Source organism: Astatotilapia calliptera, chromosome 14 (assembly GCF_900246225.1).
Source record: "Astatotilapia calliptera chromosome 14, fAstCal1.2, whole genome shotgun sequence".
NCBI classification, from domain to species: domain Eukaryota; kingdom Metazoa; phylum Chordata; class Actinopteri; order Cichliformes; family Cichlidae; genus Astatotilapia; species Astatotilapia calliptera.
The window spans coordinates 6,267,249-6,279,656 of NC_039315.1; the positions used below are offsets into that span (position 1 = coordinate 6,267,249).

The 12,408-nt window shown below is 40.6% G+C and overlaps 1 protein-coding gene across 5 annotated transcripts; it reads left to right on the forward strand.

The window, feature by feature from the left end:
• The first annotated feature begins 738 nt into the window (after positions 1-738).
• Positions 739-12,183, forward strand: prdm10 (PR domain containing 10). 5 transcript variants are annotated; one of them, XM_026192874.1, is made up of 24 exons: positions 739-822; positions 2,389-2,522; positions 2,806-2,967; positions 3,514-3,573; positions 3,664-3,768; positions 4,204-4,378; positions 4,549-4,790; positions 4,989-5,189; positions 5,341-5,413; positions 5,568-5,685; positions 5,783-5,903; positions 6,213-6,482; positions 6,611-6,622; positions 6,825-7,169; positions 8,439-8,594; positions 8,690-8,869; positions 8,947-9,057; positions 9,632-9,832; positions 9,921-10,055; positions 10,172-10,342; positions 10,799-10,936; positions 11,122-11,296; positions 11,387-11,484; positions 11,750-12,183. In XM_026192874.1, the coding sequence occupies exons 2-24, from the start codon at positions 2,451-2,453 to the stop codon at positions 11,936-11,938; spliced, it is 3,510 nt and encodes a 1,169-aa protein (XP_026048659.1). In that variant the 5' UTR covers positions 739-822; positions 2,389-2,450; the 3' UTR covers positions 11,939-12,183. The 5 variants fall into 5 exon arrangements, with proteins under 5 accessions (XP_026048659.1, XP_026048657.1, XP_026048661.1 ...); XM_026192872.1 differs by lacking the exon at positions 739-822 and adding an exon at positions 852-1,268; XM_026192873.1 differs by lacking the exon at positions 739-822 and adding an exon at positions 1,312-1,539.
• Positions 12,184-12,408: the final 225 nt, after the last annotated feature.

The window sequence follows — 12,408 nt, forward strand, 5'->3', positions numbered from 1 at the left end:
CACTCAAAGTTCTCTTAATGGTTTTGTAAAACAAACAAACAAAAAATAACAGGAAATGACAAATGGTGGGTGATTGAGCATAGACTGAAGTGCAAGAATCAATGATTGTTTATATTGCACTTGATTGAAGTGATGGCAAATCTACTTTTATAGCAATCAAACAAAGCAACCACTGTGGTGGCCTAATTTCTTGAAGGTTACAAACGTTACTGGATCGCAAACCCAGTAGTATCATACTAGAATAAATAATTTTAATACTGCATTAAAAGCGAGATAAACATGAAAAACCTCTACCAGGAGTATTTGGCTCTCTCTAGTGGAGATCTAAGGGCACTAGCATTACAACTATAAGAGCAATATACATATTCAATCCCTATAATATTCTGGATACTTATAATTGAGCTATTTATATATATTAGAGCTATTTCTTTTATTATTATTTAACTTTGTACTATATTGTATTATTAAACTTCATTTAATCTGTTACTGTTCTTATTGTTTTGCAGCAACTGTAATCACATAACTTACGTAGGAATAAATAAAGTATTCTGATTCTGCAACATCATTGCAAGAAAAACAGGCATTTCATTGTTCCGGTAATCAGCTTCAAAAGACACTCAGACATTAGTAATAGAATTGTGTGAAACTAAGAATTAGCACATAGAAAAGATACGCTGTTGCAGGTGGACATCGGACCTTTTCAGGCCAAAACAGTAACAACCGGAAGTACCGGAAATAAATCTGTATTACAGCTAAATTGACTTGATGATCGTTACTTTCTACGCGTCCACGACAGGGAATCGACCAGTAGTGCTTCCAGTGGTATTTAAGTCACAACTCCACTCTTTAATAGACATAAAAAATATTTATATGTACAAATAAAGAGATTTATTTGTATATTCCACATATGGATGTGGTAAAAATGTTACCACAACTTTGAAAGGTTGCGAATCGCCTCTGTAGATGTGATTAAATATAATTGGATGACCACAGGGTATAATTTTTTGATTGGCTATAAATGAACTGCTAAAACTGAAATGTTATAACTAGAACGAAAGGAAGTTACAACTATAACATCAGTGTTTATTTTAAAATAATTTATATGTCCTCTGAATACAAAAAACATTTTGTTAAAATAACGTCTTAAACTAACACACCCGCCTGTTCTTAAGTAACTAACTGCCAATCAGAAACCACGAGCTTGCGAGTTACCAGGCAGATTATGTTAATATATGCAATGCGGCCATCTCTGCAGCTACCATTCTGAGGTAAGAACAACTTGTACGTTTTCCAGAAAATTAAAGAAAACCCGGGACTGATTAACGACCCGTTCTGTAGCTCGATCGCTTCGTAGTCTCTCCGTTACTGTACATTAAATGTGCGGATTGTTTAAGCGTAGCTAAATCGGTACAAAATGTATTTTTTTCTGTAGGCCTCTTCAGATGTAGCCGTTGTTGTTAGTCCCACCCAAAATGGAGCCTGTTCTTCCTTGTTCACAGTAGACTTGAAGGGCTGGACTCAACTAGAAATGGGGGACGGGTGGGTCTACCCAAATAATTCAGGCCCTTAGCGCTTCAAAACCAATGTTCCTAAAAAATGTAAAATGTGGTCCATGTCATTCAGCTTGACAAGTTATGTTTGTCTCAAAGTGCGGCCTTACATTGGGACTATATGAGCGTAATGCTAATGTAGCAGTGCAGTATATGCCCGGGTTTCTACAGCACTGGTTTTTGTGGTATGGTCCGGTTGGGACTGAGAACCTGCGGGGTTAAAATAGGGGGGAATTGAATCTAATATTGATTATACCAAGTAGATTTCTGAATGACTTTACCGAGACATGATTTTTCACCGTGGTTTTTGTGCCGATGTGCGGTTGTATTTAGACACAGTTTTCCGGGCGGCCTTGCCGGCAAACCGCCTTTTCCCTCGTACCCCCGCTGAGAGTCTTGTGTGTCCTTTCTGTGCACGAAGAAACATGCTGCCTTTATTTTGGCTTGCATGCTCTGTCACCCGAGCGAAACGCTGTCTGGCGAGCCAAAATTTCAGCTTCAAACGGCCTATGGGCTCGTATCTTTTTCCATGTAGCCCAAAAGTGGCTACTGCAGTACTCCATTGTTGCAGCTTCACAGCTACTAATACAACAAGTATAATATGACATCGATGAAGGTGTGACAGACACCCATTCATAAATATACTTAACAATATTAACATTTCTGTAGAAAAAAAAAAACTGCAAAAAATGTAATTCTGAATGCTAGTCTATGATTTTAGACGTCAAACTACCAATGACATGAGCGTCTCCCCTTCTGTATTAGCTATTCTATTTATCGTTATGTTTTGTTATTTTAATTAAAATAACACAAATCCTCTTATCTCTGTGGATTGCAGACACCGTGGCTGTCTAAGGAGGGAAGTTATCGTTGTGGTGAAAGGCCTGGCACCTTGCTGCCATGGAGACCAAGCAGGAACCCTCAGCAGTGTGGAGTCAGACTGTTAACAGTGACTCAAGCAACGGCACACAGGTCCACCGTCTTATTTGATTTGTCTGAACAGCTACAGCAGAGTCATACAAACTGAAAAGATGCAAGATGTGTAATAATAATAATTTAAGCATGTTAACAATTGATCTTTTGCACACACCCACTTTCTGTCAGCTGGCACAGGTGGCTGCTAAATCGTCAATTCACCATTTACTTTTATGGAAAAGAGTGACCCATCTAAATAAATGTTTCCTGCTCATCAAATCGGATGTAATATTGCTGCAGATGGTTCAAAGCTTTTGTGTTATGTATACACATGTTGCAGGTGCATTTTGAAGGTGGCACTGTGGCCCAAATAGTGTACAGTGGGGATCAGGCAGACAGAGGACAGCAGCAGGTGGTTTATACAGCAGATGGAAACTCCTATACCTCGGTAGAGTCTGCAGAGCACACACTGGTCTACATACACCCTGCAGATGGCACTCAGGTAAGATGGGATCTTATTCAGAGGAGAGATATTTTTATCTGACATTTTAGGCATGAACATGCCATGTGTAAGTAGGACGATATGCCCTGTTAGGCAGGCAGTGTTTGGTGTTTAATACAAACAGGACACAATGTGTTGTGTGTTAACTAGGCTCCTGTTTTATGAGAGCGATTCTTCATGACTTATATAAGACAGTTTGCAAAAAATAATAATTATAATTATACTTTGGCCACATTCGATATAGCCAAAGTTTCAAGTAATGTTGTTGATGTCCAAATATTCTCTATGAGCCAAAAGTTCAGGTATCAGGTATTTTTTTTCATGTCTTGGCTCTGGTGTCAATTTGGACAGATATTCCTAATATGGATAAAACAGACAAACAAGCCAACTGTTTAAAGTTAAAGAAGGTTGAAATAAAAGGAGGGGAACTGGAACTAAAACAGATGGTTTCAGGCAGTGGATGGATGGCGGCCTGTTCACTTAGGTCATGTGCTGACAACATTATTCACTGCAAAGTACCACATACTCACCTCATTGTTCTTTCAGACCGTATTTGCTGATCAGCCACAAGTGGCTTACATTCAGCAGGACGGTACAACTCAACAGGTGAGTTTATCAGCTATTGTCAAATTACCTGCTCTCTTTTGCACCACATTGTTTTTAGAGAACCCTTAACCAATTAAATGTCGTTTATAGGTCACAGTGCTACTGCCTGGCGGGCAGAACATGAATGCAGCCAATCTGCATGTTCTCAGTAATGTAGCAGATGCGCCACAAGCTATCCTGGAGCCGGTTTCCCAGGTGAGGATGCATTGTTTGTGTGGAGCTGTTTAGCTTTTCAAACAAGTAAATAGCCTTTGTCTGCTTTTGTTTTTAACATCCATTCAGGTACAAAGTAGGGAAACACAAGCACAAACTGTTTCATGAATGATGAGCTTCATCTTTCTAATTGACAAATTCAAGCAGAAACATTATTTTGTAATTCCATTACCAGTTATTGCTGTAACCAGATGCATGCAGTCTTTCTTTTTCTACTGACATACTGCACTGCATAAATAATGACATATGATGGATTAGCAACAAAAATCATCCTGAGAAATCTCACTAGCTAACATTTTCATTTCAGCATCAGTCCCTCAAAAAGAATATAGAAAAATGTTTCCTGACTTTAAAATGACTACGTGATCAAAGAATGTTGTTACATTGTTTGGAATCCCCCCTCCACCCCTCCCACAGGAGCAGTTGTCTGTGTCCAATTCTCTCACCTCCATGGGTGACATCGCAGACCCTCCTTCTAGTCCTCTTGGGGCCACAGACTCAACAGACGATTCTGATGAAGATGAGGATGAAGACTCTGAGATGGACGACTGGGAACTGCATCAGCCTCAATCATTTAACCCTCACAACCTCTGTAAGTTAAGTGTTGTCAATAAAAGTCCAATGTTATGGTTATGCTTCCTCATACGGGTTGCCAAAATGCCTTTTTAGATTTTAGTGAAAGTGAGTTTCCTTAAAATGTTTTCAGTTAGATTTTTTTATACCTATTAGTGGTGACTTTGCTCTTTTATTGTGTTCTGTCAGGGTGCGAGGAGTGTAATATTGCAAACCCCTCAGTTTGTCTGAAGCACGGTCCTCTCCACCCCATCCCCAACCGGCCGGTGATGTCCAAAGCAAGAGCCAGTCTTCCTCTGGTCCTGTACATTGACCGCTTCCTGGGCGGAGTGTTTTCTAAGAGACGCATCCCAAAGCGCACACAATTTGGTCCTGTGGAGGGGCCACTGGTTCCACAGAGTGAGTTGCAGGACCACTACATTCACTTGAAAGTAAGTAATTGCTGCACAGCACTGCTATTTACAATATTTATTTAATTGTATTTTCTTGCACTGTTCTATGGAAGAAAAAAATGTAAGTGAGAATTCTGGGAAAATACAGGATACCACAAAGTTTTTATGTCTATATAAACAGCTCCTAAGCAGAGATTTAAACTGGATTGGTGATCTGTCTTTCTTTTTTTTACTAAGGTGTGTCTGCTGGATGCAGAGAAGGATGGAGAGAAGTCTAATGACATGTGGTTGGACCTTTCTGATGAGGACAGTTGCAACTGGATGATGTTTGTGAGACCTGCTCAGAATCACCTAGAGCAGAACTTGGTGGCCTACCAGTATGGCTCAGAGATATTTTACACAACTATCAAGAATATCCAACCCAAGCAAGAGCTAAAGGTCAGTGTTGTTCAGAGCAGAATGCATTCATTTGAGTTTGATTTAACTGCTTTAAGAGGCCGCAAACCAGAACTAATAGAGTGTGAAAAACATGAAGGATATCTAAAGAAACCACTGGAGTCTGTCTTTTTAATGAGATTTTCCATTGCAGGTCTGGTATGCAGCATCATATGCAGAGTTTGTAAATCAAAAAATTCATGATGTTACAGAAGAAGAGAGAAAAGGTTTGTCTCAGCACTCCGTCCTTACTGTTCTTAATATTAACACCATGCCTCTGTCCTGCTTATTTTAATCTGAAGTATTAAACTATCAGAAAGGTGATGTGTTATTGTTTTTGTCGTGGTTCCTTCTGTTTCTCACTTTCTCCTGTTTCTACAGTGCTTCGGGAGCAAGAGAAGAACTGGCCTTGTTATGAGTGTAATCGTCGCTTTGTGAGCTCTGAACAACTGCAGCAACATCTCAATATGCACGATGACAAATTAAACTCTGTTACCAGGTAAAACTTTTTTTTTATCACCTTATCTCAAATTGTTCTTTTTATTTTTAATGCATTCAGCCCCGATCACGTCTTCACTGTTGTTCAAATCGCACAGGTCTAGAGGCCGGGGCCGAGGAAGAGGCAGGAAGAGGTTCGGGACAGGAAGACGACCTGGACGCCCACCTAAATTTATACGTTTGGATCCACCAGTAGATACTGGTGGAGAGAAGACAACAGTAAGTGGCGCATTAATACATGCTGTGCTGATTAATGGAGTAGGTCAAGATTTAACACTGATTCGAGATAATTTAGACAAAGTGATTCTTTGGAAAGTTACAGATTAAGATATTATGAAGCAATCATTTGAAATCCTAATGCATAAAATAGTTGTTTGATGAGAAAAGTCGTTTGTACTTTTGTCTTAGAGCAAAGTAAAAGAACTAAAATGTTAACTCATCAAATCATAACATTAGTCAAAAAATGCTAAATAGGGAAATGATGAGTAGGAAGACTAAATGACAATATCCCCTTTATCTTTTTATTAGGAAATGCTCGAATTGACAGAGAAACCAGTGGAAGACCATGCAGAGGGAGCTCAGAATGGGCTCAAGGTGGTGGAGATAGAGTCAGAAGGGGAGGTCGGGATAGAGACAGAGAGTCAGCTTATACCTCCTGCTGGGGAACCCGTTCCAGAGTCTGTAGCGCCGCCCCCCAGTACAGACCTGCCTATTCCATTAAAGGAGGATCCGGCACAGAGTGTCCAATCAGATGCTCATCTCACATCGCAAGACATGCGTCGTGCCAAGAGAATACGGGTAAAACTGGAGATTCTGTCTGCTTAAAGGCAACATTTACCTTTTCATTTAGCTTATGTGGTGCCATAGTGCCCATGCTTGCTTTACAACAGTGTGTCTCTCTTCCTCAATGCCTGCTTCCCTCACAGATGGATGTGCAGGTAGGTGGAACCTGGAGGATGACTGAAAAACACAAGGTTCAGGGATTCCTTTTGTCATTTTCCATAGTTTAATGTTTTTCTCAGGAGATACCCTCCTTTGACACACTCCACTGCATCTGTCAGCCTCTTTGTGTGTCTTAGCTGATTTCAGAAAACATTGCTGAGGTATCTGCTAGTAGATCTCTGTCTCTCTCTTTTGCAGAATGCAGCGCTGCAGCACCTTTTTATCAGGAAGAGTTTCCGTCCTTTTAAATGCACAAACTGTGGGAAGGCCTTCCGGGACAAAGACAAGCTGGAACAGCACCTGCGAGTCCATGGTCGGGAAGCCTACACCTTTTCCTGCCACATTTGCAGCAAGAGCTTCACGACTGATTCGGCCCTGGATGATCATCTCCTGGTACACACAGAGAATCGCTCCTATTCTTGTCTCCTGTGCCCAGAAACTTTTGAAAGGCTGGACCTCCTCAAAGACCATGTAGGCGTCCATGCTGTGGATGGCTTCTTTGCTTGTCCTACGTGCAAGAAGACATTTAGTGATTTCATCCAGGTTAGTGAAACAGTGATTTTTAAATGAGCTAACAGCTAGCCTTCAGGGCTAACAGAATTTGTTGGACATGACCTTAGCTAACATGTGACATTTTAGCTGACCAACAGTTGTACAGCTCTGACCTTGTACCTGAAATATTTTTCTGTTCTTGTTTAAAAAAGTCTTTTGTCATACAAGGTAAGATGGAAAAAAAAAAATCAGACTCCACCTGCTTTTAACTTTGGCTACAGTTCCTACGACTTGCTCCTGCTAGAATTTTATTTTGAAGACAAGGTAGAGAAAGAAGGTTATTTTCACTAAATATTCGCTCCCACGGTGTGTGCATGTGTGTGAATGCTAGATTTAAAAAGATAAAAGTGCTGTATGGATGTTTGACTGAATAGAGATTGACAGACCACGTGACTTTCGTGCATTGCATGCCGGGAACTCGTGGCAAAACAATCAAAGTACCGCATCAAATGCAAGCATTTGCAGCACCGCAAAACGTTCTTTCTCCGGTTCCAATAAATTCTTGCTTTTTCTTTGCCTCCCAAAAAGTCATGTACAAAACGAAGGAGAACAATGCCGGTCCGTACAAAGACGGCAAGTGTTTTGAGTGCTCAAATTATGTAGAAAGGTGCTATATAAGTTTCATTCCAGTTACCTGAGCCCATTTTAGGCGTGAAATCTGTGGTTTTGTCTGTGCTTTCACACTCAGACCTCATCACTGGTGATTTTCTTCGACAGGAAGGTCGGGTCGGTTTGACAGAGAATTTCATAATTGTTCCTTTACTTGAGTTTGAGGTCCTGAGTGAAATTACAAGGTGTCAGAATGAGACCTTCAGGTATTGATACAAGTGTAGAGCATCCAGAGCAGGTTGTTGCTGCAGAAAGAGAAAACCTTTAAGGGGGCAGTCAAATTTAAATCAGGTACAGCTTTTGGTTTCATGGGCATAGTCACTAAACATGTTGATCGGACCTACTTTCATGTCTATGGTTTGCAAAGAATAAACAAAAAAAAGGTTTATGAATTAAGCCATATTAGTCTATAAAGCTATTTGAAATAGCCTCATGTTTTTTTGTTTTTTAATTCTCCTTACAAGCAGCTCTAAACAGGTGGATTTAAAGCTGAATGTTTTCTTCAATTAGTAGGTCAAGGTTAAAGATGGCCCATTTCCAAGAACATTGATGTTTTTGTGACTAAAACGTTTAATGCTGTTATGAGGTTTCAGATGTCTTTACAGACATAACAACACTCAGTTCCAGACCACAAACTATGCCTTTCTTTAGGTAAAGAAGCACATCCGCTGCTTCCATTCAGAGAAGAACTTCCAGTGCCCAGACTGTGACAAGGCCTTCTGTCGACCTGACAAGCTGCGTTTGCACATGTTGCGCCACTCTGACCGCAAGGACTTCCTGTGCTCAACATGTGGCAAACAGTTCAAGGTAAGATTAAAAGGAACAGCATTGAGAGATAACACTTGATAAGGTTAGTTTATAGTTATGTGTTCTAATCTGACATTTTTTTTTGTCATAATAAGAGAAAAGATAAGCTGCGGGAGCACATGCAGCGGATGCACAATCCTGACAGAGAGGCCAAGAAGGCTGACCGGATCCACCGCTCCAAAACCCTCAAACTAAAGGTCCCCACCACTGACTTTGAGAGCTTCATGTTCAAATGCAGAGTGTGCATGATGGGATTCAGACGCAGAGGAATGCTGGTGAGCTACAACTCACGGAGAGATTTTAACCTGATATTGAATTCCAGTGGTCGTGACTCTTATTCTTCTGGTTACAGGTTAATCATTTGTCCAAGCGTCATCCAGAGATGCGTATTGATGACGTGCCTGAGCTAACGCTGCCAATTATCAAGCCCAACAGGGACTACTTCTGCCAGTACTGTGACAAGGTTTGTTAATCCCCCCCTTTCTGTCCACAGGGAGCTTGGGGATGGACTGATTTGTTTATTTTAAAGTATAGCCTGTTGTCCATCTATGCATTTATCAAATCGTGGTTGTGGAGGGGCTGGATCCTGTCTGGGTTGTCAGAGGGCAGGTCACATCAGTTTGTTTCTGATGGCAAGTAATCAGCTTTCAGTCTCATATAAATTGAGTTTTTAAACCAAAAACAACAAATTATTGGATAATTCTTCTTTCACTACCAGCAGAGGTGTTTTATGTTCTTAGTTTTCCAATATATCATCGGTTACATGTCTAAATATGTTTGTTTGGCGCTTAATAGGCGTTGCCATGGGAAACAACAACTAAAATAACTTCATGCGTCCACCTCTGTGTCATTTTTAATCACTCTTAACTGGAGCTAACGCCAATAACTACACCTCATTATTGCCTTTGTTTTATCAATGAGTACATGCCAGGTGTACCAAGTCCCACTTGGTCAAGCGCCAGATATTAATTGGTGCCAGTTTGTTTGTATTTAGTGTCAAAGGGACCTAAATCTATCAAATGAACTGATCTCTGCAGGTGTACAAGAGTGCCAGTAAGAGAAAAGCTCACATACTGAAAAACCATCCAGGGGCAGAATTGCCTCCCAGCATCCGTAAGTTACGCCCAGCTGCTCCTGGTGAGCCAGACCCTATGTTGAGCACACACACACAGCTGACAGGTACCATTGCTACTGCACCAGTCTGCTGTCCACACTGCTCCAAACAGTACAGCAGCAAGGCAAGTGAAGTTTTATCAAAGAAGAAATTTGTTACCATAGAGATTGTTTGTAGAAATCACAATAAGGTGTGCTTTTTTTTTCTCTTAGACTAAGATGGTTCAACATATCAGGAAAAAGCATCCAGAGTTTGCTCAGCTAGCCAACACCATCCCGACTACAGCAGTGATCAGTAGCACTCCTGCAGTCATCAGTACAGATGGTACCACAGCGGAGGCTGTAGTGGTAAGAAAAGAAAAAACAAAAACATAAGGAGGATATTGCCTTAACATGGATAAATGAAAAGTTTGCCTATAGGAAATTTCATAATATTCAATGTATGGATTTTCTTTTCTTCACAGACCACAGATCTGTTGACCCAGGCTATGACAGAACTTTCTCAAACACTAACCACAGACTATAGAACAGCTCAGGGGGATTACCAGAGGATCCAGTACATTCCTGTCTCCCAGGCAGGAGGTACTTTGTCCCAGCCACAGCACATTCAACTTCAGGTGGTCCAGGTAGCGCCGGTAAGCATGAAAGTCTAATCTACATTATTTAAAAAGTTCATAGATGCTTAGGAAGCTGATAATCTCGATAGGATGCTGCCTAAAAGAATGCAGGTGTTCCATAAACTGCCAACATGCTGGTGTAAACTCATGTCTAGTTCCAGAAATGAAGCTTATATATGGTTACCTGATCAAAAGAAGAATTTTCTCTCATTATCTAATTAAGTTGACCTTGTTAATTTAAGGGTTCAAACTAGCAATTTTGAAGCTTTTGTTACTTTCTTTGTGGTTTTTGAGTTTGTAATTAGAGCTGCAAAACTACCAGCTACTGTGAAAATTCTGGAAAATTGCTGCTTTTAGTTGTAGTTTTTGCTTCTAAAGAACCTTTCAGTCTTTGTGTGTGAAACTATGCAAGCAAAATAGTTACAGTGTTTGCTATGTATCAGTTATGTATAAGTAATATTATCTGTTTTCCAGGCTTCTTCCCCACATTCCCAGCACCCGACAGTAGATGTGAACCAGCTACACGACCCTCATGGTTACAGTCAGCACCCAATCCAGGTGCAACACATTCAGGTTACTGAGCCCTCAAGCTCTGGACAAGGTGCCACCCAGGTGAACCCACACTGACTCTGGGGATAATTTTAAGCTAGAGTAATTAGTTATTGTATTTGAGGACTCATTTAAAACAGTCGTTTTGAAACTTAAGTGTATTTGGGTAATAAGGTTTCTTTCTGCATATTAGCGAAACCCTGTAAGCACCATAATGTTAATCGCGAATCTCTTTTTCTGATTTTCAGGTTACTGGTCAGCCCCTCAGCCCCACCTCCCAGCAGACTAGTCAAGAGTTGAGCCCTGCCCAACTGACTCCTGTCACTTTAGCCCAGAGCCACACCCTCCAGACAAGCAGCCCCCAGCAGCAGGGGACGGTGCAGCACGCTTACATTCCAGGAAACTGGAACTACCGAGGCTACTGTAAGTACCATAACCAGTCACGTGCCGTATGTTTTGATGCTTCTGTGCTCTGTGATTACCAGTCAAAATCATATATTCCTGTTCTTCCAGCGTCTGAAATCCAGATGATGACACTACCTCATGCACAGTATGTGATAGCTGAGGCTAGCACTCCTGTATCTGGAGTCAGCAGCAACCAGGTGAAAACGGTGAGTGAATTTGATATTTGTTAGATGAAAATGACAGTTGAATTTGGCTTTGTACTACACAATGAGCATATGTTTTTATATTCAGTGCTCCATACTTGAAAGTGTTGCTTAACAGTAGATGATGCTTCATAATTTACAGTTAAAAGCTGGATTACGTAAATATGCGGTAAAAATAGGAGGCGGAAACTTGAAACCTGCTTTTTCCTAGTCAAAGGAAAAAGAAAAAAGATTTATTGTATAACTTGAAATGTTATCATCCCAACAGACACACTACGTGATCTCTGAGGGTCAGACTGAGCTTGAGACGAAACAGACTCTTCCTCAGAGCACAACCCAGACACACACCGAACCACTGGAGCAGCAGCCGACGAATCAGCAAGCTACCACACAGTACATCATCACCACAACCACAAATGGTAGTGGCACCAGTGAAGTTCACATCACTAAGCCCTGAACTGTGCAGTGATGTTACTTTGCAAAGCCAGTGCAGACTCACGGACTAATCCTGCATGTTGTCCACAGCAGCTTGTACGCACATGAATAAACAAATACCTTGTCATGTGATCCTGCCACTGTCACGTGTGTATATACAGAGATGAAATGCATCAACACAGTTTTATGTGTCTGTAAAGTGTTAAATGTTGTGTTGCAAGCTGCCAGAACTTTATGAGAAAAATAAAGTCAGTCGACAGTAAAAAATGTGATGCTTTTATTTTGGACAGATTATAAAAAAAAAACAAAACCCTAACCTAAATACATGTTTTAAAAAAAGATACTGGGATTGAAACTGCTAATACTTGAGTTATTGAAGTGATGGGAAGCTTCTACAGATTTGATATCCCATTTTGCATATCTGTAATTTTGCACACATTCCTTAAAGTATTTGTAAGAAAAAAAAATAAATAAATAAAAAAAGAGAATATG